We start from the raw sequence: 27,143 nt of genomic DNA, 5'->3' as shown, positions 1-27,143 counted from the left end.
AACTTCCAGACACACACAATTCACCCTTCTAGACTACATAGGAATGCCAAATTCATACTTCCAGACCACACAGAAATGCCAAATGAATACATCTAGACAACACAGAAATGCACAATTCACATTTATAGGCTACATAGGAACTCACAATTCACACTTCTAGACAACACAGAAATGCAGAATTCATACTCCCAGACCACAGCCTAACCTTCAAAGGCCAAGCATGGAAAGGTATCATTACTGTTTGTAAATAGCAACTTGTGTGCAGCACAGTGGTGAATTGTAATCAGGGCACCAGAATGTAAGGGTTCCTGCAGAGGGCCAGTCAGGAGCCTCCCACTCTATTTACTGCTAAGGCACTCTGAACTGCTACACACTCTCCTCCCTTCTTCCCTGATCTCCACATACATGAAGAGCAGCTCTGGGTCTACACAGCTACAGCAGCCAAACATCCCGCCGTGTCTGTCACAAGCGCTTCAACCAAGTCACCAATCCGTCATAACCGTGCACCAGCCGCAGCACTGTTCCCCGCTGTTTCTGGCGCATTTTGTGACATTAATTTCTGGCCCATTTCATTCTCACAGAAATGACCCTGAACATGGAGGACAGTCGTGGCGATGACGCATGTAGCTCATTAAGTGACCCTGTGACCCACTTGTCCTGTGGCGCATGGACACTGCTGTCATAATTCAGGTGGCAATATAACCCAAGATGGGTGTGTGGGGCCTGCTCTGCTCATCGGGTTCCGCCCCGCATCCTCCTGTGAGTGGGGCTGAATAAAGGGCTGCCTGAGTAAGTATCTGACCTGTACGGCCAAAAGCAATATGGAAACAAACACCCCTTCACCTGTGGACACACACACACCCATGCTCTCACAGAGCCAAAGTTACAAATTGAGCCTCAGTGTAAAATTAAGTCAGCATATGCCAAGCAACATTTTTACATGATTTCACTGCAATGTGTGGGCCTACACATTAGTTATAGTTACTGGAGAGAGAGAGAAGGAGAAGCATTAATTTGTTGCCATGTGAGATCATTTCCAACCATACATAACTATAGATCCCAGAATGCAAATGCATCAGACACATTTACTTCCTGACTGAGGCAGTGAGGTTACTAAGGGATGACTAATTATGTTGCTGAAAAGTACAGTATGGTTTCTGTGGCAATTTCATGACCTACGAGTATTCATCATTCCAGTCAGTCAGCAATCTCTGCCAGCCTCATATGATATTCACACAAGGTGTCTACTCTGTCACCATTTTGAGGAATCTCCCTCCCATGAGCAACATGTGTACATGAACAGAGAGGTCTTTGCGCCTTTTAAATCATATTACTATGAGAACATTAACTACAACACAAACCGTATGCATAGAAAATGATTTCATGACCTGCCATTTCCCTTATTTCAGTGTCTTACTATAATGCAAATATTCTGAGGAAGTGAGGAAGCTGCATTAGGTGGAGGTGCCATTCCGGCAATCCAAGGGGTGTGCAAGTGTGACAAAAATACCTATGGCTGGAGCGAGGACCAGATAATCCCTACTGTAAGGAATCTGGGTTGAGTGTCAAGTTTGGTTGTTCAGGAAAAAAGAAAATGAACATTTTGAAGAGCCCCTCTGCCAACATGGTACAGACTAGACATGGTATTAGCCCTCACAGCCATTTGTCAAGGAAAAGGTGAGGTTGTTTACTAGAAAATATAAACTGGTCTCATGATGTTTATGAAATCCTACAACATGATAAAAGAGAGGTTAAACCCTCATTTACACTAATGATATAACAACAACCAAAAAAAGAGAACAAAACAGTTTCTCCCATGGGGATTTTGTGAACGCTTGGTAATTACTGCTTGGAAGCTAAGCTTTTTCAGAATTATCCGCTAGTGTGTTGATAAGTACCTGCACTTTTATTTTTGAATTACTCTTTACCAACTTCCTTTAATGCTGGCACTCTTTACAGCTCTAGGCTGAGAGGATTAAGACACCGCGTTACAGCGCGGGGGCGACCGCAGCTGCGACGTGCCACACCAGGCCATCGAGCCGCTGCTGCCGAAAGGAAAAAGGCGTTTTCCCCCGAATCCTGCGGGACATGAAATGAGGCAAGAACATCCTGCATCTACAATCTCAGCAGAATACAGCAACAAACTGTGCGGATTAATATAGGCTTCCTGTCGCAGGCAGCTGCTGAAAACAGAGTCTCTCTTCCTTAGCCGCTAAAACAATATCAGGGTGATACCGCATACAAGCACTGAAGCAAAGTTGCCAATTTGAAACTGCAACCGATTGTGTCATTTTGCGCTTTTAAAACAATGCGAAGGAAAGAATGAACTTCTAAATTACACAGTGCTGATTTAAACACATCCATATACTGTACCGCACCACATTTTTAATCAACTGGCTTTTTATTTCACGCTTTTATTTACTGCCAAGCTCTGCTCTATAAAGTCTAGTCTACCGTATATGTTCCGTAATATTGTCTTAGTGTACATCTGGCCTCCTGGCTTTTGAAGCCAGTTTTTAAAGCCTATATGGGTTTCCAGTCCAGGCCTACAGTTAGCTTTACTGCAGTGTTGTATTTGATCTTATCCATAAGAAAGGGGTATAGGTCTCCACCCTTTCTCTATAGGTCACATGCGAGAAATCTATACTTTGTCGTGAGTGTTCAAGAAGTTGTAATTATTTTGTGATCGAGTACTTTGAATTTGTTGTATCTTCTTGGTGGTAGGCTACCTTAACCATACTGCACTGAAAAGAAAAATGATTTGCCGTTGCGCCCGTTGATAACTATTATTTCACCGGGACGCTGAAACGCAAGAGTTCAATATATTAGTAGTGTTAAACTAAGAGTTTGTCTCCAGCTAAAGGCTGGATCTTGTTCTCCATTCTACCGTCTCCGTGGTAGTGTCACTGTACCGTAGGAGTCGGTCTTTCCCGTTTCCGGAATGCTCGTGTCGGAACTTCGGGGGGAAAAAACAGATGAATGGAGAACACTATGCTTAAGACGAAAAACTCTTCAGCAGCTCGTGTCCTCCACAGCATGTGCAAAACCGCTGTGAATCAACAGAGTTGTGCGGTGTGGGATTACGGCATTATTTCACAACACAAACACTGCTTAGACGCACAATGCCACTTCATTCAGTGTTAATGTTTCTCTTCGGGATTTGTCATGAAAATGCGGCAAAATAAACTTGTAAATGTGGCGTGCCTAGAGGTTAAGTGTGTCTAGCACATTCAAGCGGGCCAATTGTGTCAAAATAATACGGCCTTCTACACTGTAATTTCCAACGCCCCAGGATAGGAAATCACAGCACCCGCTACTGTTGACAACTGCAGAACTGCCAATTGAAACATAATCAATTTCACCGCGTTGCGATAGTCGTTACTCGACAAGCACTGTTAGTACAGTGAACTATGAACACAACCCTTACGCGTTTCGCCTATAGAAAGGTAGGCGCACAATGGGGAAAACCTTAGTTTACGGCATTCGCTTCAAACGTGAATTTAGGAAACCACATATGCCTGTTACTATTCAACATGGACACGAACGTGTGTTGAATATTGACTTGTCAATTGGCAGATTGTTTACCTTAGCTGGTTAGCAATCCAGCTACATTGTATCTAGCACACACAAAAACATAGCCGCCGCAGTCTGTATGAATTGCGCATTCTGTCAGACAGCCCAGCGCGTTCGGACGTGATTTACTAACATTATAGCCAATCATAAAAAGATTACCCTGCTATCCTCTGTACAGATTAGCTTTACTATATTACAATCCTAATATCCACCATGATGGTTTAGTCGGAGAAAATCCAAGTGCTAAATGCAAGATTACTTTGGTGAGAACCTAGCCTTACACACAGCGCCTTTCTTGTGATAGTGAGCTATAGCATATACTATGAAAAAAACAGAATCCTTATCACACTGCACTGTTCAGATACAGCAATATTAAGATATTTCAGAAATTCTCTGGAATTTCTTCTCAAATTTTCACAACGCATGCTCAGTCATTAGAGTTTGGTATGGAAACGCAAACCCTGCTGTCAGCTACCCCCTCCACGGCTCTGCCGCTAGCCACATACGCACTGGAGTTATTTATTTTTTCATGTTTTAGAACAATCTTTACATCCAAACTGTACTCACTTTAATGTTTCCCGGTGACCGTATGCCTGTTCGCCTGGCTTTTCCCGGTCTGATTTCTCGATATTAGGAGTTCAGATCCAGTTAAAATGCGTGGTTTGTCGGGCTGTGAGTGCGCTTCCTTTCCACCGCCTCTACTCCAAGCTCTCTCCCCTCGATCTGACACTGAAACACTGCATCCTGGGCCGAGGATTCCAACATGGCTGACGCATAGCAACCGGCCAACCAGCAGTTACACCCTTTCGGAAACGGAACCGTGGCCGAACCAGTGAGTAAAGTGGACCAGCTTCACTGCGAATATACGTTTAAAAAGCCTGTTAGTTTCACTGACTCTACTGTTTATTTTTCCTTTGTAGTGGTAGTGAGTTGTAGTGAGGTTATCTACAAACATATTGCACTTTAACCCCTCGGGCTCAGGGGAATTTGGCAGCTTTTTCTACTTTCTGTAGCTACATGGATAACTCTTGCTTCTTGTAACTTAACCTAATTTTATACTGAAGACTCGAGCCTACGTTCACTGCATTAGCAATAGAAACCATGGAAAGCAATCCTAATTCATAACGACCAATAAAAAGCATAAATGTTGAACACAAGTAATTGTTGTCCTCAAGTATTTCAACTGGTTAAACCTTTACCAGCTATAAATAAAAGCAACAAGTTCATAGAAAACTTAAATTCCATTCACTGTGAGTGTATCTGGATCACCGTCTCGCCCCTTTCAAGCGCTGTGGTTGCCATGGGAATTTCCCTTGAGGTGAAACAAATTTGAAGCAGGGGAAGCTGGCTAATCATAATCATAACACAGACACGCAGGGCATACGCGTCATAAAAAAACATCAACACAACAATATCATATTTATGTTTCTGACATATCCGTCTGGATGCACTTTTTCTACACGTTTTCGTCCTGAAACCATTGATATCTGTGTCACGGGCTTTTAGACTTCAGTAATGCACACAAGCCACATCAACTACATTAAAAGACAAGTTTCCAAATGATGTCTTTCCTATACTCACAGAGTTCGTTTGCACTGTTGTGTCACTGTAAATACGACCACATGCAGTAGTGATGACAAATACTGTATATGACCATGAGATGAATAGTCGATCAGTTGAATTGTATTCAAAATCTTGTTAACTACCAATATAGAAAATTACTGTGTTCTTACTCATTGATATTCATGATGTAGAACCAGGGACGTTTCTAGCTATTGAAAAGATCCGGGGCTAAGTCACTAAGTCAACTTTGCCCGGGGGTTGTCTTTTTTTGAACGGTGATCCGCATCGGTAGGTTGGGGAGGTTATATTTACCTTTATAATAAATAAATATTATCACACACTTTAGGATGCAGCAAGTCCCGCTTTGTTACACAGTCTGTTTGTTGTTTTGCTATAAACACCTCCTTTTTCAGGGCGAAAATATTCGGGGCTATAGACCCGAATGATCGAACCTAACGACGCCACTGTGTAGAACCAAAGAAGGCAAAATAGGGAAGGAGGGAAGGAAGGTAATTCACTGATTTTATACTTTTCTCGAGTGAACGCTGATCCATTTGCAGTGAATCATTTGCAAAACAGTTGGTGTTTCATACAGAGCTCAGGGAGATGCAGACTGAATATTCGGTCTTTGGAGCCAAGGAATTATTCAAATATCAGATCATTGTAAATGTACACCTTTAATGGGAAGTAGTCATTCTAGTAGGCTACAATGGCTGGGCATCCCCTGCTCCTGTACACAAGGGGTTAAAGCCTTTCCATCCTTGTCCCCTTTTGATGATGTTTTAAGCCATGACTCCACCCCCAGACATTCTATCACTTGCCTTAGAGACAACATTCAGTACAGGGTAACCCCTTTACTGTATATTTGCTGTTGTCCCTTTCTAGCTCTCTAGCTGGGAGGAAAGAGCTGTCAAGAAAATCACATCATTGCTGGAAGTAAGATTAGGAATGCCCAGCAGGGGACAGTATTCCCCACAAACAGTGATGAAACCATTGGACCAAACGTGTGATGGAGAGGGGATTCTGTCTTTGAACCCAAGACCCTGGCCCTAGGATCCTCCATTTCATTGTGTGGAGAGTTAGAGGCAATCAGGAACAAAAGGTTTAGAAATTGTTTGTAATGAAATCCAGATTAATTAAAGCCTTAAACTTTATCAGCTCAATGAGTGTTCACTGTAAAGTTAAAATGGTTTTTACTTATTGTTGTAAAACACTTCTTATTCCACAGCTGACAGCATTAGCTCTGGTGCTGTCATTTTACTTCAGACTTTAAGCACATACCTGAGGCATAAATGCCATTTCAAGTGGTGACACCTCCCTGTGGAATCCTACATTTAGCCGTGGATGAAACGAATTGTCACTCAAACCTTCAGATATCCCCACAGCTTATTCACGGGATTGCTTTCAGCACTTTCACTCTGCAGTCACCCCTGCATTTCGCATTCTGTCCAGCCCACTGCTGCCTTCCTACCTCCCTGAGGCGGCAGAAAGTCCACGGTCAAACATGACAAATCCTCAGAGATAAAGACATATTGAAAACAGACAGATTTATTCATCATAATGTGATGTATTTATCACAGAGGGCAGCACAATGTTGTGCTATATTGAAGTCCTCACCAGCAGCTCTGTAACGTTGGTGGCTCCTTTTCTGTGGCGCTGACCGGTAGGAAGAAATGCTGGTGCCCTAACATGGAAGGTCATTCAGAGGTCTGACACACAGATAACCGTCCTTGTCGTTTCAACATAGTGCACCCTGTTTGTAGGACCACAACTGGCTTTGGGTTTTCACACCCGGAAGTAAAGTGATTCGTGATGTTGACCTGTTGCACTGGCCCCGTGGCAGGTCTGTGTGCACTTCAGCCTTCACATATGAGCAAGGCACACATTTCAAATTGTGGAAGGTGTACAGAGACAGGTAAGGGTATGTTCCTCCATTCCTGGCCAATAGACATCATGACCTCACAGTAACAGTCAACTTGTAATCTCTTTCCTTACAAGGAAATTCAAAACTGGTTAGGCACAACCAATAGACTCAAATTTCATTGTTCTGCATAAAGCCACTTCCAAAGGGCTGATTAATTCTACAGTAATGTGGAGAAACATACACATGGTGTTTTCTGTGTTGTGGAGGGTTGAAACTACTGGGATGCACACTGAATGCATCTCACTCTAACTCTAAATATTTACTGCACACAATAGGCTGTATCACATACACCCACACACAGTGCAAGAGCTCAGGGAAGCTGTGAGTTTCCATTGTCCAGCGGACGCATCCCGAAAATTCCTTCCGCTTGCCTCTCCAGATAGCACTGCGGCACGCTGCCGCCTGGGGTCAGCTCCACTATTGAGCCACTTCCCACCATGTATTGGGTTCATGCCAAACCCCCTCGACTTGGGCGAGAAGAATGTTATCTTGCATTCAGGGCACATTGGAGAGAAAGGCGTGCACAACCGCAAGTCAGCTCACAGACTGCCGTTCTACTACGTCTTAGAAAGTCTCATTTGTGAAAACATCTGCTCTTGAGAGGGATTTATTACAGAAAGGCTAAATGTTCAAAATACTCAGACTGTTTCAAAATACCCCTCATTTTTGTTATTTTGTCTTGTGCAACAATGGTTTGCTTGCTATCTCATGAATATGCTTCTACAGTTACATAAATGCAGCTTTGCTTTAAATTAAATGTTTATAGCACCTCAGTATATCCAATAATGCAGTGAGCAGCATGACTCATCTCAACCCCTGCTAAAGTGGAGTGCCAATCTGGGTGATGCATGGTGGCTGTTTTCCTCCTCAAGCCTCAGCGCACACAGTAAACTTGGAACCAGTAAAATAAGAACCAAGAACCAAGATAAAAACAGCCAAACACACTCATTTACAGTGGTCATATAATGCACAAACATACATATTTGTTTAAGAAACTTGAAAGACTATAAGAGTACAGTAAACATCAAAGAGACAAACCTGGGTCCTGACAGCTCTGTAAATTTCCAATTTTTCAAACTGTAGGGCTTTAAACGTTAAAACAATTTTGAGACATATTTGCTTTCATTTGCATGATTTGAACCTAGGTCTTGAACGATGCATACAGCATTCTCAAATCTTTTTATCATGGGCACAATGAAGTTACCAGTGAAAGTAAGCAGTAAAACTAAACAGTTGAATAAAAATAAAATTGTCTAAAATGCTGCACAGGGCAGTGGTGGGCAACATCATGGCAAGTGAACTAAATGAATGGGCCTCATTCACCTAAAACAGGCTGCAGAGCTGTGGACAAACAAGAGACTTGATGAGCTGGCAAACCAATATGTACCACACTGCTCAGCCAACATTTGAACCCATTCATCTCTCTCTTTCATTCTGATAGGCTACACTTTGTATTTCCTGGTTGCTTCTGAATGTCCTATCAAATTCGTGGCATGAGGTTGAACGGAATGATTCCCTTGCACGACAGACCCATCCATATCCAGGACATGTGCTGTCTGTTGCAGCTAGTGAGCAGGCCATATCACTGGTTTTCATACTCCTTAAAGGACCATAATGGCCAATGTGGTACTTTAAGAAGTGTAAGTGTGCACATTCAAGAACGCGCTTTGTAAATCAACTTCCTGTAAACCACAAATATTACAACATAAATGGTAATATGCAGGGAATACACACATTTTTCACACATTTTTTCATATAATATGTTCTTTAGCAGGGAGGCATCCACAATGCTGACCACACATTAGGTAGGCTAGAGGCAGAGTTTATTTACCCAATTAAACTGGGGGATGGGTAGGTGGCTAGACTAAGCAGCCAGGCCACTTGACAACACCTCAGCACTACAGTGAATTTCACTGGATCTTTTTTGATCAGATTGAGTCAAGCCTACAGTCTAGCTTCAGAACGCATCTCCTACGGGCCACTAATTTCCAGCTTGGTCCAGAGTGAACACTGCCCCCTGCAGGCTCACTCACAACACTGGTTTTCCTCACTCCCAAGCAAAAGTATAAATGACAGCAGCCTCCTGTTGGTTTTCCTTGGCCTGGTTTCTGTTTAACTTTATTCATGTTAATACACAGAAAATCCAGGCAAAATTTTCCCAACTTTTTTTTTTCAAATAAACTAGGTGTTTATCTTTTATAATATACTTCTCTACTGGGAGTGATTTCAATAGTTTTTGAGCTTCATGTTGGAGATCATATCTTGGACACAGCCCAAACCCATAGCTCAATTAGAGCACAAATAAGATCATGACATCTATCCCATGACTGTTACTCTGCCAATCTTCCACTCCCACTGAGCTGCTGTAATCCTTACAGTAATGCCACTTAGCTAATGCAACCATTACATGGTAATGAATTAATTCTCAGTATTTATTGCTCCTGATGAGTTCATCTGACTTTCAAAGTATTAGATAAATTAAAAGCCTGGGTTGTAGTGAATAATTCTCATGATCACATATTCTAAAACTTAATGAAAGGTTTTGTCTTTGCCATAAAATCGTATCCCATTAATTTTTATAATGTGCAAGACATTGGTAAGATTTAATCTGCAGTCGTAATGAAACATGTTTACAGGGTACACACAAATCTGATTAACATAAAACAGAGTATCCAATGCCAAAGTACATCATGGGACAAATGGACACACAATACTTCACAGTACGTCTAAGGGTGCTTTCACACTAGAGCTTTTGGTGCGGACCTGAGTCCGCTTGAGCCGTTAGTTTGGTTCGTTTTGTTGATGTGAACGCTGTTTTCCGAACTTGTGTGCGCACGCGGAACCGTGCCCGAGTCCTCCAGAAAACGGGAGTCTGGGATACGGTTCACCTGAACTCCAGTGCGGTTCGCATTTGGTGGGAAAGCTATCCGATCTAAAACCAAGAAGTAAACGCTATTTTGCCTCCTTTTTGTGTCGTTGCCTAGCGACATTGGTAAATAAAAGCTGCGTGTTCCCTACGTGTTGATGACTTAAACGGACCAGGGTTCGCAACCAAAAAATGTAATGTGAAAGGAGACCAGCGGGGGCAGGGGGAGAGGGGAATAATCGCACTGGAGTTTGGACCAGCAAAACGGACCAAGAGTGAAAACAGCCTAAGTCAACACATTATAAGCAGGCCTCTGCAGTGCTTTGGGCTAATGTTAATGACGTAAGACAGGTACTCAAAATTTCACTGATCAATCCTCGCTCACTGCAAGGAGCCAACAGATACCCGGAGAGAGACATAATTATTCAGTCATGGTATGATGAGCTAGAAAGCTTGTCTCCTGGCAGTTCATTTTAAAATTTTATCATCCACCTCTTAATAGATTAGCTTTTGCACAAAGGTACTCAGATGGACGTGACAGACATTAATATACAGTATAGAGTACCAATGTTCTTCCTTTTGAAACAAAAAATCTTATTACTTTTATCATTTTCTCACGAGTTAACATTCTGCATCAGCAGTTACCAATTTGATTAATTTACATCTTAGGATCTAGGTTTTTGACATGAACAGTAGTACTTATAACTTCATTAGCTTTTCTGGTTTTGACCTAATACCAAGTTGAGTAAGAGGTTCATGATTGGAGAAGATCCTCCTGGGAGCAGGGCTCTATGACACCAGCTTCATGAGGTCAGGGAGAGTGCTTCAACAGCATAAAACCCAAAATCTAGGTGAGCACAGAGTGTGATCCTTAATCGTTAATCTAGTGCAGATTTAAGGGCCAGTGTCAGATAAGCTGTCTGTGCTTATTGTATAGATCTGGAGCAAAGGGGGATTTTCAGTCCCACTGAAACGAACGAAGAACGAGGAAGGATAATTCTGACACTAACACTGGGAATGAATAATGGTCAGAGCAGTTTAACATCTGCTGAAACCTCCATGAGAAGGAATACTCAATGTGGATATAAAAATCACCTGGATAATATCCCCATAAACACTGTTATTAATTGTGAATCTGATGGAGATGTCAGCCATGAGATTATTGGAACAGACTGCATATCACAGACATGGACCAAACAATCTTAATCTGGCACAGTGCCTACAGCTATAGTAGCGTGCTCCATCCAGCAATGGAAGATCCCTAGCAAAATCATGTCAAGATACAGAACACTGACGTTACTCACTTCTAATATCGAATATTCTCCATAGGTCAAAGAGAAGCTGTTTGTCAAAACGGCTCTGCTACACAAAGTATCAAGATCAATACAAACCTTACACACCCTCACACACACTAAAGAGGCACTATTCCAAAGGCATTTTAGACAATGTTTTCTCTATGTGCAAGAGAATCCATCTGTAGAGAATTAATGTATTAGAACTCGATTTCAGTGAGGTTTGATGGAAAATACAGTGAAATACAGTGCATTCAGAAAGTATTCAGACCCCTTCACATTTTTCACATCTTATGTTGCAGCCTTATGCTGAAATTGTTTAAATTCATTTTTTTCCTCAGCAGTCTACACTCAATACCCAATAATGACAAAGCAAAAACAGGATTTTAGAAAATCTTTGCAAATTTATTAATTTAAATAACACATTGAGACCCCATATTCAGACCCTTAACTCAGTACTTAGTTGAAGCACTTTTGGCAGTGATTACAGCCTCAAGTCTTCTTGGAGACGCAATAAGCTTTACACACCTGGATTTGGGGATTTTCTGTCATTCATCTCTGCAGATCCTCTCAACCTCTCTCAGGTTGGATGGGGTCCATCAGTGGACAGTCATTTTCAGGTCTCTCTGTAACAGGACGACGAGCGGCAAACAGGTGATGACAACAGAGATTGGGGTGAACAAAGACAAGATGTTTAATTGTGCTATACAACAAACAAGAGATAACTATTTATAATAATAAATAACACCAGGCAATTATTCCCAGGTGCATGCTTCTTTCACTGGCTCACAGAGTATAAACTCTCCTACACCTTCTCCCCCAAATGACAGAACCTGGGTGCTTAAATAGCCTGAGCCCTGCCCTGGACTAACCCATTACCTGGGTCAAAATATTAAAATCAATTTACATTGGCAGCAGAATCTCCCCCTTCCACGTTTCAACACATGGGAACTACGCTACCCATAATACTATATAATTCCCATGATCCGTGTACGCACTCCTTTTGCCTGTTCCTGGTAGCAGCTCTAACGCACAGGTGAGTCATTTAAAACTTAATTGCAATTATCACATTTGTTTTAAAGTAACAATCATAATTGCTGTCTGTTAAATAAGCAGACCCGATCGCTTGTTTTCGTGTGGACCCGAAACAAACGCTTGTGTTCGCTACCTTAAAGTTTTGGCAAATCCAAACAACAAACAAACAATCCAAACATATATGGCTGTAGCAATCCTACACATAGTTGTAACAGTCTTCTTTCCTCTTGCAGGACTGAACACATCTCGCTAGTTGAAGAAATAAACCGATGCCATTTAAACAGAGTCCGTGTATTATTTAAACATTGTAATTTGCTCCGTTCAGCTTTCCCTCAACCCTGACCAGTTTCCCAGTCCCTGCCGCTGAAAAACACCCCCATAACAGGATGCTGCCACCACCATGCTTCACCGTTGGGATGGTATTGCGCAGGTGATGAGCGATGCCTGGTTTCCTGCAGACATGATGCTTAGAATTGATGCCAAGAGAATCTTGTTTCTCGCAGTCTGAGAGTCCTTTAGGTATGTTTTTTGTAAACTCCAAGCGGACTTTCATGTGCCTTTACAGAGGCTTCCGTCTGGCCACTCTGCCATAAGACCCAGAACGGTGGAATGTTGCAGTGATGGTTGTGCTTCTGGAACTTTCTCCCATCTCCACACAGGATCTCTGGAGCTCAGCCAGGGTGACCCTCAAGTTCTTGGTCACCTCTTTTACCAAGGCCCTTCTCCCCCAGTTGCTCAGTTTGGCCAGGCAGCCAGCTCTAGGAAGAGTCGTAGTTGTTCCAAACTTCTTCTATTTAAGAATTATGGAGGCCACTGTGCTCTTGGGAACCGTCAATGCGGCAGAAATTTTTTGTAGCCTTCCTCAAATCTGTGCCTTGACACAATCCTATCTCTGAGCTCTGCAGGCAGTTCCTTCAACCTCATGTCTTGGTTTTTGCTCTGATATGTATTGTCAGCTGAGAGACCTTAGAAAGACAGGTGTGTGCCTTTCCAAATCATGTCAAATCAATGGAATTTACCACAGGTAGACTCCAATCAAGGTGTAGTAACATCTTGAAGATGATCAAGAGAAATAGGATACACCTGAGCTAAATTTCAGCAAAGGGTCTGAATACTTATGTCAATGTGCTATTTCAGTTTATTTAATAAATTTGCAAAAATGTCTAAAGTTCTGCTTTCACTTTGTCATCATGGGGTATTTAGTGTAGATTGATGAGGAAAAAATGAATTTAAACAATTTTAGCATAACATAACATACCAAAATGTGAAAAAAGTGAAGGGGTCTGAATACTTTCTGAATGCACTGTAAATGTTAAAGAGTGTTTTTCTTGTAGCAAACCCCAAAGTGGACCTAAATCACATTGCTATATAGGTATAGTGTTTGCCTCACCAACCCATACCTCCAAGGAGCAATACCTGTTATCTCAGTCCCAGCCTCACAGGCACACTAGAATACCACATATTTAAGTTGGGAAAGAAGGGACAATGTAAGGACATGACCCAAAATTTCAAAAGGAGTGAATCTGTAATCAAAGAATAAATTTCCTCCATCTCTAAATATGTATCCAAATGTACTCAGCATACCGAATGTAGTTACAAACTCGCTGAAGATGGCAAACTAAAACACAGCCTCTGCAAAACATGGACAACAATAGAAGAGTACATATATTTACTTGTTCCTTCCAATACAGGAGATCATAATTATTCATTTCACCTACTTATCCATAATTTGTGAGGCTGTCTTGACAGCAATGAGGAGTGTTTTCAAACTTTAAGCAGACTGAAGGGATCTCTGCTGCCCCTTAGTGGTAGAAACAACAGTCGCGCACCCATGGCTAAGTGTTTTAAGGTCATGTTTCACTGCTTCCAAAGTACTCCACCCACTGAAAATGATTGCAAATGAGTAGCTGTTGCCAGATCTGGGGAAAAAACTGAATAAAATCAATGAGCAAATCCCAAGGCAAATTATACAGAGCTCTAAATTTGCAGAAAACATGCACCAATGCCTCCATTGTTTTCCAGAATGTCTCTGTGGAAAAGACCTCTACCCATGCTGTTCTTGAGCTGTAACAATGAGTTTCCATTTTTCTTTTTTAAATGTAACTGAAAGTGTCAAGATAACACAGTCCAATGAACTCCTGTCTGTCAGTAATTAACACCAATGTCTCCACCGGCTTAAGCAGAGTATCCAGTCATTATACTCTCTCAGTGAACACGATGACATGCACAGTAAGTACAAGTGGATATACGATTGGCTCAATTCTAACTTTAATACACTCACAAATGGAGTATTTACAAATGCTGCTCAAAACTATGAAGGTGAAAAAACAAAAATGAATATATTTATTAGTGTGTGTACAATATACACAAAAAAACAAAAAACATTTCAGAGGGGTAATAGGACTCATGATAAAACAAAGACAAATATATTTATATTTTTAATAAATCATGTCTTCATAAAAAATGTTGCATCTACAGTAAACAGCAGGGAGAGGAGTGAGACAGGTGCAGCTTAACACTACAGTAAACAGCAGAGAGAGGAGTGAGACAGGTGCAGCTTAACACTACAGTAAACAGCTGGGAGAGGAGTGAGCTAAGAAAAGTTATTTGCCAATTAACACAGAGCATATAAGAGAGAGAGGGAGATGGAGTAACAGTGACAGAGTGAGTAAGAGAGAGGGAGAATTTTCAATGCAGGTCTTAATTGTTCCGGCTCACAGTAGGTCCTTCTGCAGCATCTGGTATCCTTAAGGAACAATGAGTCAATTCCACTGCAGCGATGCAAACAGCACTCTCCCTTTTGGATCATATATGTACAGGCTTTGTAGTGCTTTCCTGTTATGCCCAGCAGCACCAGCAGGGGTTATCCAGGTTCCAGTAAACCGCTGGGCCAGCAGGGGCAGCAGAGTGCAGCCACGCTCTACTCCACCTTCCAGATGGCAATTTTCCCGTCTTCGCAAGCCGAGCCGCTGAGCACATAGCGGTCCTCAGCGGAGCACAGGGCCTGCACACTGTCAGTGTGTGCCACCAGCTCCTTCTCCACAGTGTGCTTGTCTGTGTCCACCACGTAAATCTTCCCCCTCACCTTCCCCTGGCTCCACCCCCGGCAGCCGACCCAGATCTAAGGGGGCAGGGCCAAAAGCAGGCACAAAAGAACTACTCAGTCCACTGTACACTTACAGGTCACTACAGTCAATTCCTGCTACGTCCTAATGAAATGAATCTTAAATTTCTGCATTCTCTCATGAAACAGAATGTGTTTGGGCTTGTGCATGCATTCTGTAGGAGACATTTAATTCTCAAAACAGCAAGGGACAGAGGAGACAGAGAATCTGCCCTGAATCAATTAAATTCATTCACAAACTCACATAGATATTACAACTAGCATAAATACGAGCAGGGAATTTGCACATTGCATTTCTGTTTGCGCTTAAACATCGGGCCTCTCTAAAGCTGTGTCCATGACACAGTGCCGGACTCACCTGGTTCTTGACCTTGATCATACAGGTGACCCCTTCGCAGTCCTGCAGCGGAATCCTCTGGAAAGGCTTGGCCAGATCCCGGGTGTGCCACACGCAGAGCTCGGCTGCTTCCGCGCAGCCTGTCCACAGCTGCTCCTTCTGTAAGGAGCAGTACAGTTTGCAAAAACTACAAGTACATGTTTGACCTTGAAAAGTATAAATCAAAATAAAGCAACAGTGAATACTAAATAGTGTCATTTGGAAAAAAGTTTGAGGCATCTCAATTAGGCAATGATTGGTGGAATGTGCCTGGGTCACTGAGCTGTTAGGGTTTAAATAATGCTTTGTCGTGCCCCACGACTATAGCCGCAGCTTTCATGCTTCCCTCCCCATTGAAAATAATGGCATATCCAGTAATTCTGCACAATGGAGCACTCTGTGTGAGCCAGACTGTGCCAACGTCTCTCCAACCTGCAACAGAGGCCAGATTATATGCTTGAAGAGCAACTCTATCACACTGAAGCAGCACTGCTCTGGTAAAGGGCTTGTGACTAGGACTGGCTAGGACTGTGTGTTTTCTGTGCCATCTGTGGCTTTGCTTGGTGTGGATTACCCAGGTAATTGATGCGCTGTCATGATTGCGACGAGCAGGGAGCAGGTACACTGACCGGGGCAGTGAGAGTGGGGTGAGTGGAGGCCAGGCGGAGCATACGTACCTCTGTGAGGAGGGTGAAGCCACTGAAGGTGCTTGGCCTGCTGCTGAGGTGCTCAGGGAGGGACAGCCGGCGGTGGGGCACCCCGTTCTTCCTCATCTCCATGATGCAGTCTCGGGCACCTGGTTGGACCGAGAAAACTCAGTCAAACGGACACTCTCTGCCTAAAGACAGCCTTCCATGTGAGTTCCCTACATCTGTCATTACAGCACCGCAGAGTTTGCACTCAAAGTCTGCTTGTGAGGACAGTGCAGTGTCCTTACAGCACCAGTTTAAAATAAGTCCATTGTGTGGACAGTGCAACATACTTCCAGCATCATAGAGCTTAAAATAAGTCTGTTGTGAGGAGTGTGCAGTGTACTTACAGCACCATAGAATCCCACTGAACAGCTGAATTGACTGCAGCCTGTCACAGCTCAGCCGAAACTGCTTTCTCACTTGCAGTGTTGAGACATCCCAGATTATCACTGTTCCATCCACACTGCAGGAGTAGGCCTGCCTTTGGCTATAAAGAGGACATAAATGTGAATGCATTTTACAGGAAATGGAAGGGATCCCTTACAGAATAATTCCTTCTTGCAAGTGGTTCCTGAACGGTACGCTCTCTTCAGCCACCCAGGGTGATGGTGGGGTCTTACCTGTATGCTTCCCCCCTCTCTTCCAGGGCAAAGCCAGTCACCTCGTTTCGATGTTCTGTCAGCTGCTTATTGCAGGACATGCTGCGGGTGTTGATTATGTAAATGACAGAATCCTGGGAGCCAATCCACACTTGATACAGGTCCAATCCCAGCATGCAGTTCTGGACACATGCAAAACAGGCATGAGACACTGTTTACCAACTGGACACCGAAAACTGGTCAGACAAGGCCAGCGTTACAAGTTTAAGCACTTCCACTACTGACTTTCTTTGTACAGGCAGTATTAAAGGAAACCACCAGGGGGCAACAAGTCCCCATGTGCCATAACATATCCAAAAGGAAAAAATTATTGGTCACAGTCAGAGCTTTCTTTCCTTAATTTAATATAGTAACATTTCAACTGATCACTGCTCTGTGGTTTACTCCTATGTAGTTTTCAACTGTAAGAGCTACTGTTGCAACACACTTCCAAGAGATCCTCAGTTTCCATTTGACGTTTTACATCTATTAACTTTGCACACTGTACATTAATTAAAATACATACAGACAAAGTGTCTGACCAAATCTTAGGAAAAAAAAATCAATATGTCACACAATGCTACAATAACCGGTACCGTAAATACAAGCTAATGCTATGATAATCAAAACATGAATAGCATAATTTATGTGCAAATGTATAAACTGACACTATATTACCTTTATCCTGTTTTCATGTTCCCTGATCACATTATTTTCAAGTGCTGCACCACACAGTGAGACTTTAATGTTACAACAATTAGTTACTGGAGCCAATACTCCTCTTAACTGACATATGTTAGCTGTTACACTAGAATTTATGAATATACATACAAACACACCAATCTGACCTATACTTATTTAGTTGCTGAATGATGTTCCTGACCTAAGGTCCAGCTGATGAAGTGCAGAGTGTATGTTACAGATTTCATCCTCCATGCCAGAACGTAGCTGCTCCTCTGAGCGAGACTACACTACCCCCTGGGGGTTCTGTGCTCACAGAGAACTAACAACCAACATTAAAAACAGCCCAGGACTTTGATGACTCAGCCTTTTCTCTGATCAGCTCATTTCCCGTAAGCATCCATCACTTCGCTGCTAAAGGAAAACCGAAAGGGGCCCCCCCACACCCGTCGGGCTCTCACCAGGCGTGACGCCCCGGCTTGGACACAGCTCTGCTGCATGGACCAGCTGGCCGCGTCGAACACCACCACCTTCCCATCGCTCAGCGCACACCACAGCTTGGGGTTCCCATCGCTGTCCGGGTCTGACACGCTCAGCTGGCCTAGGCAGGGGGGAGGAACTCGAGGTCACCTCACAGACTCCCATGGCAGTAGGGAGAGGCACTGGGACAGTGGCTTGGGCTAAACTCCCCTCCCTCCCTTCCTCCCTCACAGCACAATAGACTTTTGGCATGAATACAAATCCCCTAGAATCATGAATATTTACACTGCGCTTAAAAAGGGAGTAAAAACTCTGACTCATTCTGTCGCATTTCTTCTTTCTTCTACAGGGAGAACAGAATGGGATTGACCTGGACATCTTCCAGGGGCGAATTTATGGCCTGCAATTGGGTCACAGGACTCAATGGCGCTCTGTGCTTGCCCAATGGTGTTACTAATGCGACGGGTCAATTTGAGAGCGGGTAATGAAATCATGTGACTATCTAATGAGACACAAACAGAACAACCTGGGGCCTGAACAAACACATTGGTGTTCAGCCTGGGGTGGGGCCACAGACAAGGTAGTGCAAGAATTCCCACAAGATAGTGAGTTTTACAACAGGCTGAGGGAGTTCTGTAAAATATTAAATTCATTATATTCACTGAGTACAGTGTGGAGGCCAAGACAATGTGTTGTTTTGATTTCTTATTCTTTTTTACGTGACAGGCCTCGTACAAAATGACTTCCTATGACCTTACACCCTCACAGAGGATGACATATGCAAGATTAGTGGGAAGTTTACTCAGATCCAGCAGCACTGGGTTCAGTAATAATTTTCATCTGTTTGACTGTTGGACGGGTGGACATGTTTAACATTCTTGTGCAGGTCAAAGGTCACTCAGCAAGCGGGTGATTCACCAAATAAACCACACATATTAAAACAAAAAATTCCATTTGTTAAAGGAAAACAGAACAGATTCTGAGGCAACAGGAAGAACATTTGGATACCATAGGATAATAATGTAGGTGGTCACATTTGGCTTCAAGACCATGTTTCCTAAGCAACGAAAAATAAAAAGTATGTTTTATATAATATATACGCATGTATTATAAATGTATTTATATATTATTGTATATATTTATTATATATGTATTTGTCTAATATATAATTATCATAATTCATTATTTATCAATTATTCATTCATTACTGCATTATATTATATATATATATATATATATATATACACACACACAGTTGCAAGAAAAAGTATGTGAACCCTTTGGGATTACTTGGATTTCTGCATAAATTGGTCATAAAATATGTTCTGATCTTCATCTAAGTCACATCACTAGACAAACACAGTCTGTAAGTTTCCATGTTTTTATTGAACACAACATGTAAACATTCACAGTGCAAGGTGGAAAAAGTATGTGAACCCCTAGGCTAATGACTTCTCCAAGAGCTAATTGGAGCCAGGAGTCAGCCAACCTGGAGTCCAATCAATGTGATGAGATTGGATGTGTTGATTAAAGCTGCCCTGCCCTATAAAAAACACACACCAGTTTTGAGTTTGCTGTTCTCAAGAGGCATTGCCTGATGTGAACCATGGCTTGCACAAAAGAGCTCTCAGAAGATCTACAATCAAGAATTGTTGACTTGCATCAAGCTGGAAAGGGTTACAAAAGTATCTCTAAAAGCCTTGATGCCCATGTGTCCACGGTAAGACAGACTGTCTACAAATGGAGAAAGTTCAGCACTGTTGCTACTCTCCCTAGGTGTGGTCGTCCTGTAAAGATGGCTGTGAGAGCACAGCGCAGAATGCTCAATGAGGTGAAGAAGAATCCTAGAGTGTCAGTTAAAAACTTACAGAAATCTCTGGCACATGCTAACATTATTGTTGACAAATCTACAATAAGTAAAACATTAAACAAGAATGGAGTTCATGGGAGGACACCACGGAGGAAGCCATTGCTGTCCAAAAAAAACATTGCTGCACGTTTGAAGTTTGCAAAAGAGCACCTGGATGTTCCACAGCACTACTGGCAAAATATTCTGTGGACAGATGAAACCAAAATTGAGTTGTTTGGAAGGAACACACAACGCTATGTGTGGAGAAAAGAAGGCACAGCACACCAACATCAAAACCTCATCCCAACTGTGAAATATGGTGGAGGGGGCATCATGGTTTGGGGCTGCTTTGCTGCCTCAGGGCCTGGACGGATTGCTGTCATCGACGGAAAAATGAATTCCCAAGTTTATCAAGACATTTTGCAGGAAAACTTAAGACCATCTGTCCGCCAACTGAAGCTCAACAGAGGATGGGTGATGCAACAGGACAACGATCCAAAGCATAGAAGTAAATCAACAACAGAATGGCTTCAACAGAAGAAAATACGCCTTCTGGAGTGGCCCAGTCAGAGTCCTGACCTCAACCCGATTGAGATGCTGTGGCATGACCTCAAGAGAGCGATTCACACCAGAGATCCCAAGAATATTGCTGAACTGAAACAGTTTTGTACAGAGGAATGGTCCAAAATTCCTCCTGACTGTTGTGCAGGTCTGATCTGCAACTACAGGAAATGTTTGGTTGAGGTTATTGCTGCCAAAGGAGGGTCAACCAGTTATTAAATCCAAAGGTTCACATACTTTTTCCACCCTGCACTGTGAATGTTTACATGTTGTGTTCAATAAAAACATGGAAACTTATAATTTTTTGTGCGGTATTAGTTTAAGCAGACTGTGTTTGTCTAGTGATGTGACTTAGATGAAGATCAGAACATATTTTATGACCAATTTAAGCAGAAATCCAAGTAATCCCAAAGGGTTCATACTTTTTCTTGCAACTGTATATGTGTGTGTATATATATTATATACTATACTTATAAATCTCTCCTGGTTGCTTTGACTTAGTTCCTGAAAAGAACCTGTAACCTGACACTACTGATTATGAAGCATTCCAGGGATGTGTGTGACTAGTGGTGTAACAGACCGTAGTTGATCCGTGATCTGTACGGATCCCCCCCCCCCCACAGTTCGGCACGCATGTGAACTGCAGATTAATTGCAAAGTTCAACCATAATAGTGTGAAATACAGTTTTACTGCTGCTGTTACTTTTTAATAATTCCCTAAAATCTTGATGCTGCGTTGCAAAGATGAAAAGTGAAAAGATACAAGCACCATTTTAAAAACCAGCAACCTTACTTAGCAGAAGCGTTGCGAAGACAAAAACTGCGTCCAAAATCGCTCACTCCTTCACTCATTCACTTTTCACAGTCATACAATAAATTAATAATTTTCTGGATATAGTTTTATGTTTGCAAGTTTATTCGAACATTTGTATGAACATCTTTGTGTCTAACTGTGCCAGCTAGCTAACTAAGTGACTAGCTAGTTGCAACTGACATTAACCTGCTAGCTAGATAATATATATAAATATATTTATATATATATATATAAATATATATTTATATTTATTATATTATATTTAACTATTATTGGAGGCCCTATGTCTTTATTATTTAGAAATGTGACCAATAATTTTATATTTAGATTGATTCCTCCTCTCTAAACTGTTTCTCAAGCACACTCTCATCTCCACTGCTGTCAGTGGCCAATTCTCGTGAAGTCTCTTGGCCAAGTCTTGCACTAGTTGGAGGTGTGTCCAGGCGTCAAATGTTTGGTGACACTTCGGATTTTTCAAGAGAGACGGACAATAAATGAGATGCTTACTGAGTTGCAATACTAGAGAAACAAATATGTGAAGTAAAAATGGCACTTTTTTAGTTAATTTATGATTTGCTGTTTGCTTAAGAAGAACCAAAAAATGAAATCAAACTATCTGTAACATATTGAATTGCACAGCATCATATTCTTTTGCATCGCATAGTATCGCTTGTGTTGAATCAAATTGTGTCAAATTGCACTGCATTGCAATAGGGGGGAATCATACCGTATCACATTAGTAGTTGCTTTATATGTATCTTTAATGTATCGGATCATTGGCAATGCATCGAGATTTGTATCGCATCGGCCTCAGTGACGGGGATGCACATCCCTAATATATATGCACTATATAGTGAATAGGGAGCGATTTCGGACACAGCCGAAGAACAACAGAACAAGCACTCATATTGCACTTTAATTTAACAATTGAGTACTGAATATTTTAAGATTTTCTAAGATTTTTTATTTAAGACTTTTCGACATCTTTAATGTTGTTTTCAACCATGGGCAAAAGTTCCTTGCTTTATGTGTTCTTTAAGTTCTTTAAGTAATAAATGGAAAACAAAGTTATATTTGTCTCCCTTTTTTTTGCTGATCCGAAAAATGATCCTATCCATGACTCAAAAACCGTGATCCGATCCAAACCGTGAGTTTTGTGATCCGCTGCACCCCTATTTGTGCCGCAGGTATCCAGGTAACCAGTAACACAAGGTCCCTCTGCTGTCCTACCTGGGGTGTACAGCAGCACGTCCACCGCCCGCGGCTCCGTCTGGTCCACGGACGGGTTGATCTTGTGCTTCAGGGTCTCCGACGTCGTTTTCGGGACCATCATGGGTACTGCATGCAGCACAGAGAGAGCGTCACTGTTACAGTGCGTTGTGATTTAATGTTTTCTCAAACGTCTGTCACTCACTCATGACTGTTCCCTGAAAATCCAACTGTAGTTTCATGTTCATGCAACATATTAATCAGTGTAGACCATGATATTCATTATATTCTCTCACTAAAAACATAGTAGGTGAGCCAAAGCCAAGTAAAGTGGATGCACCCTAGTGGAAAGTGGACAAAAGGGTGTTTCACACTGTAAGTACTTTGTATATTCAGGGAAGTATTTGTCAGAAAATGTTTTTTTTTGGACGGAGGGATGGGGGGTGGGGTGGGGGGAGAGGCACCTTCCAGCTTCATCCTGTCGAAGTAGGCCAGTTTGGTGGCGGCGTAGATTGCCTTCTGTGACTGAAGGCAGCCAACCACGGCATCCATGAGGAGAACATTGGTGAGAGCCAACTGCATGTACTGAGGGTCCTGAAGAAAGAATGCATAATATGAGGACATCTGAAGGTGGCTTAGGGTCGAGTTACATTTTTCATGACATTTCCATGACATTGTAACAAAAATGGGAACATTTCTAGAATTGTTTGGCTTTTTGCCACAATAGCCTGCAGTAAGCTGTAGTGTAAATTGAATTGTGGGGGGAAGAATACATTCAGGGATCGCTTTCACAATAGTTGCTTTCAATAATTGCAAAAACACACTGTGGGATGTTTTTGGTAGGGAATACCAGTTACGAATGGCTTTTGAGAGCAGTCTTAATGTAGAAGCCTATGAGTTATCCAATTTGTTAACAACATCAGTACACACTGCTAGACTTCAAACTAGAGAGCTAGCAAGAAAGGTAACTATTTTGCTTACGGCTAGACATTAATAAGAATAAACTTTTATTGCTTTTTTGCAGGATATCTAACAATGTTCCATGACTTTTCCATGACTTTTCAACACGAAAATATTTTAAAGGACTTAAGGACTGCAGGCTCCCTGTGAACAGTTTTAGTTAACAGCCTTTCTCAAAACACTTCATGGTTTAGACCTTGACGTGGGCTGTGGGAGGTGCTTAAAAATGACACACGACCCTTCACAGGAGAGGACGGAAGAACCCTGCAAATCTTACACCATTAGTCAAACACTGAGAAAATAACGCCAAACAATGAGACCGCTGGGCAGTAATGTGGGTGTACACCTCTGTGTCATTTTACCGAGGAAACAGAGTCAGGAACTTCTGCCAGAACAATAGCAGCTTTCGCGTAATGGTTTGACAATGAAAATGCTGTTTTTTTTTTTGTTCTCTCTAGAGCCAAGCATGTAACGCTACTTTGAGCCTGTGCAGGAGGAACATTCATAAAATGTTTGTTAGTAAAACCACAAGGGCAGTGGAGCAGAGAGGAGGCAGGTTCCCTGACCTTGTGGTCATCTGCCATCTTCCTCCCGGCCCACATCTCCTTGACCATGAGGTTCCACAGGTCACACTCAGACTTCAGGTTGGCCTCGAACATCTCCTTCCTCAGGCTGCTCTTGATCTTCAGCGAGGGGATTCTCAGCAGCAGGAAGGGAGCGGAGGAGATTTTCACTTCCTGCAAGAAACGCAGTTCAACGAACACAGGGTCACCAGCATAACACTTGCAGTCAATGGAAAAGCAAGGCTTCCCGAACTTCAACAATGGACCTATCATGCACTATCAGTTACCTGCCAGTTAGAATCTACCAGTGATTTTGCTGTATAGAACAAAGTATTTTGACTGGTCCCATCACAAGTCTAAGGCCTCTAAGAGAATGAATAATGGAATGCCTGTGTGTGCTAGGCTAATGGTCTGAATCTAAGCCATGCTCTCTGAACAGAAGGCTAATAAGACTAACACAGCTAATGTAATAATGGCACTGTTCTGAATCCCACCTCAATGTCCCTGAACTTGGTGATCTCCACGTATCCTGGCCGGCCCTCAGTGAGCAGGAAGAGCCGCTTTTGAGTCATGGCAATCTTGCCCACACCGTGGCTGGTCTTGACAGATGAGGAAAGCTTGTACACGCACTCGTGGGTGTCCAGGTGCTCAATGACCCCGGCGGGCAGGTACACGTCCTGTGCCTCCGCCTCTGTCTCCTTCCAGAAGGTGTAGAAGACTCGGAACACTTCTGGGTCAACCTGCTTGATCTGGCCTGTAGTGGGGGGTGGGGGGGGGGGGGGGGGGGGGGGGGGTTGATGGGCTCGCCGTTAGTCAGTCACAGCAGCTCTTCTCTCTGCATGGCCCTGTCAGTTCCCTTCAGGTCAACATCCATCACAAAACATTCACCATTTCCTCACACACGGACACTTGCTTCCAGTGTCCTACAAGTGTGCTCTCTCAGCTTAGCGAGTAACAGAAGCTTTGGTCTCAAGGTCCTGTTTGACAAGTACTTTACTTCTCCATCTGGCACGATTTACAGTTAGGGAACAAACGCATTCGGATGAACTGAAATTGACCTATTTGATAGCTGTTACCTTTTAGGGTTAGCCATAGGGTTGGAGTTTCTGTTGCACTCTAAAGGAACAAAGCTCTCAATGTTTGCTGTGTTATTATAGGGTTGTAAAAGCAGATTCAGAGGGAAAGTACAGTTTGGATGAGAATTTCTGCATAACTAAACATCTCAGATTGACAAGGGCAATAGAGGCCACCAATGGAATGCCCCAAAATGACTTCCCCTCTCCACTGCTAACACACCAGCAGATTGAAGGTTAAAATGGATCTGCTGTAGGGATTCAACAGTACATGGTATGTTGTCAAACCGTTCGGTACGCCCCCTACGATTCAATACGTACACGTGAACCGCGGTATTATGATATGCCGGTCATTCTCCTATAATTTCCGAAACGTGCTTATTGCGCTGCAGACTACACACACGTTGTACATTCAGATCCACAGAACATCTCTGGAAATTCCCTGGAGCCTATCAGCGCTCTGTATGCAAATACGAGCTGGAGAAGAGAGGGGAAACTAAAAACCAATATTCTCTCAACTCCAATGTGACAATGGCAAGACAGAGAGAAGCAACTCTGAAGAGGCACCGCCGTCTTTCAAATCCACTGTGTGGGAACATTTTGGATTCAGTGTTCAATACGATGACGAGGGTAAGAAGACCATAAAAAAAGCACAGTCTGCAAGCACTGCTTTGCCACTGTCGGCTACTCGAGTGGAAACACTTCTAAAATGATGTCTCATTTACGTCGCCATCACCCGGCCATACCCCTTGCACTTTATGTTATTTTTACATTTAATATTGCCTATACCAGTATGTACCCTCTTTATTCCAAACAGAGAAGGCAAAGCACCTACAGGTTGTCAAAGCTAAGAAACACTTTTAATTTTAATGTTTTTCTCCCCTCGATTTCATACAGTAGAGACAGACACCAGGCCTAGTCAGTCATGCTGCCATTTTTCTGAATGGAAAGTTTTATTTGTCTATAGGCAAAATAAAGAGTTTGTTGTTTAAAGGGTGATGTGTTTTTATTTTCTTCTTAAACATAAATATACTGAAACTGCACCGTTACTGTGGTCCAAAAACCGTGATACATACCGAACTGTGGGCCCACTGTATCGTTGCAGCCCTAATCTGCACATCAAGTATGAAGGCAGGTATGTGACAGTTCAACCAAGTTGACTAAGGAGATGAGCATTCAAACGCAAAGCCATTAATCAAGCTGACTGCTTGCTTCTTAAAAAGACCAGATTCATTGCCAAGGTAGCTGTAAAGACTGACAGGAAGGCGGGACTTGTTATATCTTTTGTCAGCTATTGGCTGAGCTAGTGCCGAGAGTGCCTTCAAGGTTAATGATGACATCAGCACTGAAAGCTTGTCCCATCCATTCATTCATTCCATCCATTTATCTTTCACTGTTACCATCTGCAGAGATGTGGCCATTTGCATTCCTTTCAATTACCATTCCCTGTTTTATAAATGCTACAAATAGAAGCGTGTCCAGTGATACATTTCTGAAATGTGTGCAGATTTCACACATGGAAAACCATGCCGCTGCATCCTGCTCTTTCATCCTCAGAGAATGCGCACACACCATACACCTGCAGCGCCCCATAGAGCTGCATGCGCTGCTGGCATGCCGTTTCTTAACTCCCCCTCGCACTCAAACATGCCTCACACGCTGAAACAGCCATGGGCCTGACGCTAATGCTTCCTAAAATGAGCTCGGGGGGTTTGCTGTCTGTGTAGGCCTCGGCAGAGCCAGCACAACAAGGCATCGTGCAAGAGGAGAGCAGCCAAAAAGGGAAGACAGGGTAAAACAGCAGCGAAACAGCAAGCTGACAAAGCACACACTACTGCAAGCTGCACAACTCTGCAAGCGGTTCATTCGC

At 42.7% G+C, this 27,143-nt stretch overlaps 1 protein-coding gene across 3 annotated transcripts in view; it reads right to left on the bottom strand.

Moving 5' to 3' along the window:
- Positions 1 to 14,688: 14,688 nt before the first annotated feature.
- The window catches only part of dennd3a (DENN/MADD domain containing 3a), a 28,222-nt gene continuing 15,767 nt past the window's right edge, over positions 14,689 to 27,143 (bottom strand). For all 3 annotated transcript variants that reach the window (XM_036555389.1, XM_036555391.1, XM_036555390.1), the window contains exons 15-24: positions 24,695 to 24,954; positions 24,204 to 24,374; positions 23,142 to 23,271; positions 22,699 to 22,806; positions 18,226 to 18,365; positions 17,066 to 17,226; positions 16,793 to 16,932; positions 16,431 to 16,549; positions 15,736 to 15,873; positions 14,689 to 15,374 (exon numbers count right to left, since the gene is read on the bottom strand). In XM_036555389.1, the coding sequence (XP_036411282.1) occupies positions 15,174 to 15,374; positions 15,736 to 15,873; positions 16,431 to 16,549; positions 16,793 to 16,932; positions 17,066 to 17,226; positions 18,226 to 18,365; positions 22,699 to 22,806; positions 23,142 to 23,271; positions 24,204 to 24,374; positions 24,695 to 24,954 (1,568 nt within the window). In that variant the 3' untranslated portion in view covers positions 14,689 to 15,173. The remainder of the gene's footprint in view (positions 15,375 to 15,735; positions 15,874 to 16,430; positions 16,550 to 16,792; positions 16,933 to 17,065; positions 17,227 to 18,225; positions 18,366 to 22,698; positions 22,807 to 23,141; positions 23,272 to 24,203; positions 24,375 to 24,694; positions 24,955 to 27,143) is intronic.

The sequence above is a fragment of the Megalops cyprinoides genome, chromosome 21, assembly GCF_013368585.1.
Source record: "Megalops cyprinoides isolate fMegCyp1 chromosome 21, fMegCyp1.pri, whole genome shotgun sequence".
In the NCBI taxonomy this organism is placed as follows: domain Eukaryota; kingdom Metazoa; phylum Chordata; class Actinopteri; order Elopiformes; family Megalopidae; genus Megalops; species Megalops cyprinoides.
Note: the sequence above shows the minus strand (reverse complement) of the source record. Positions and strands in the feature narration are given on the sequence as shown.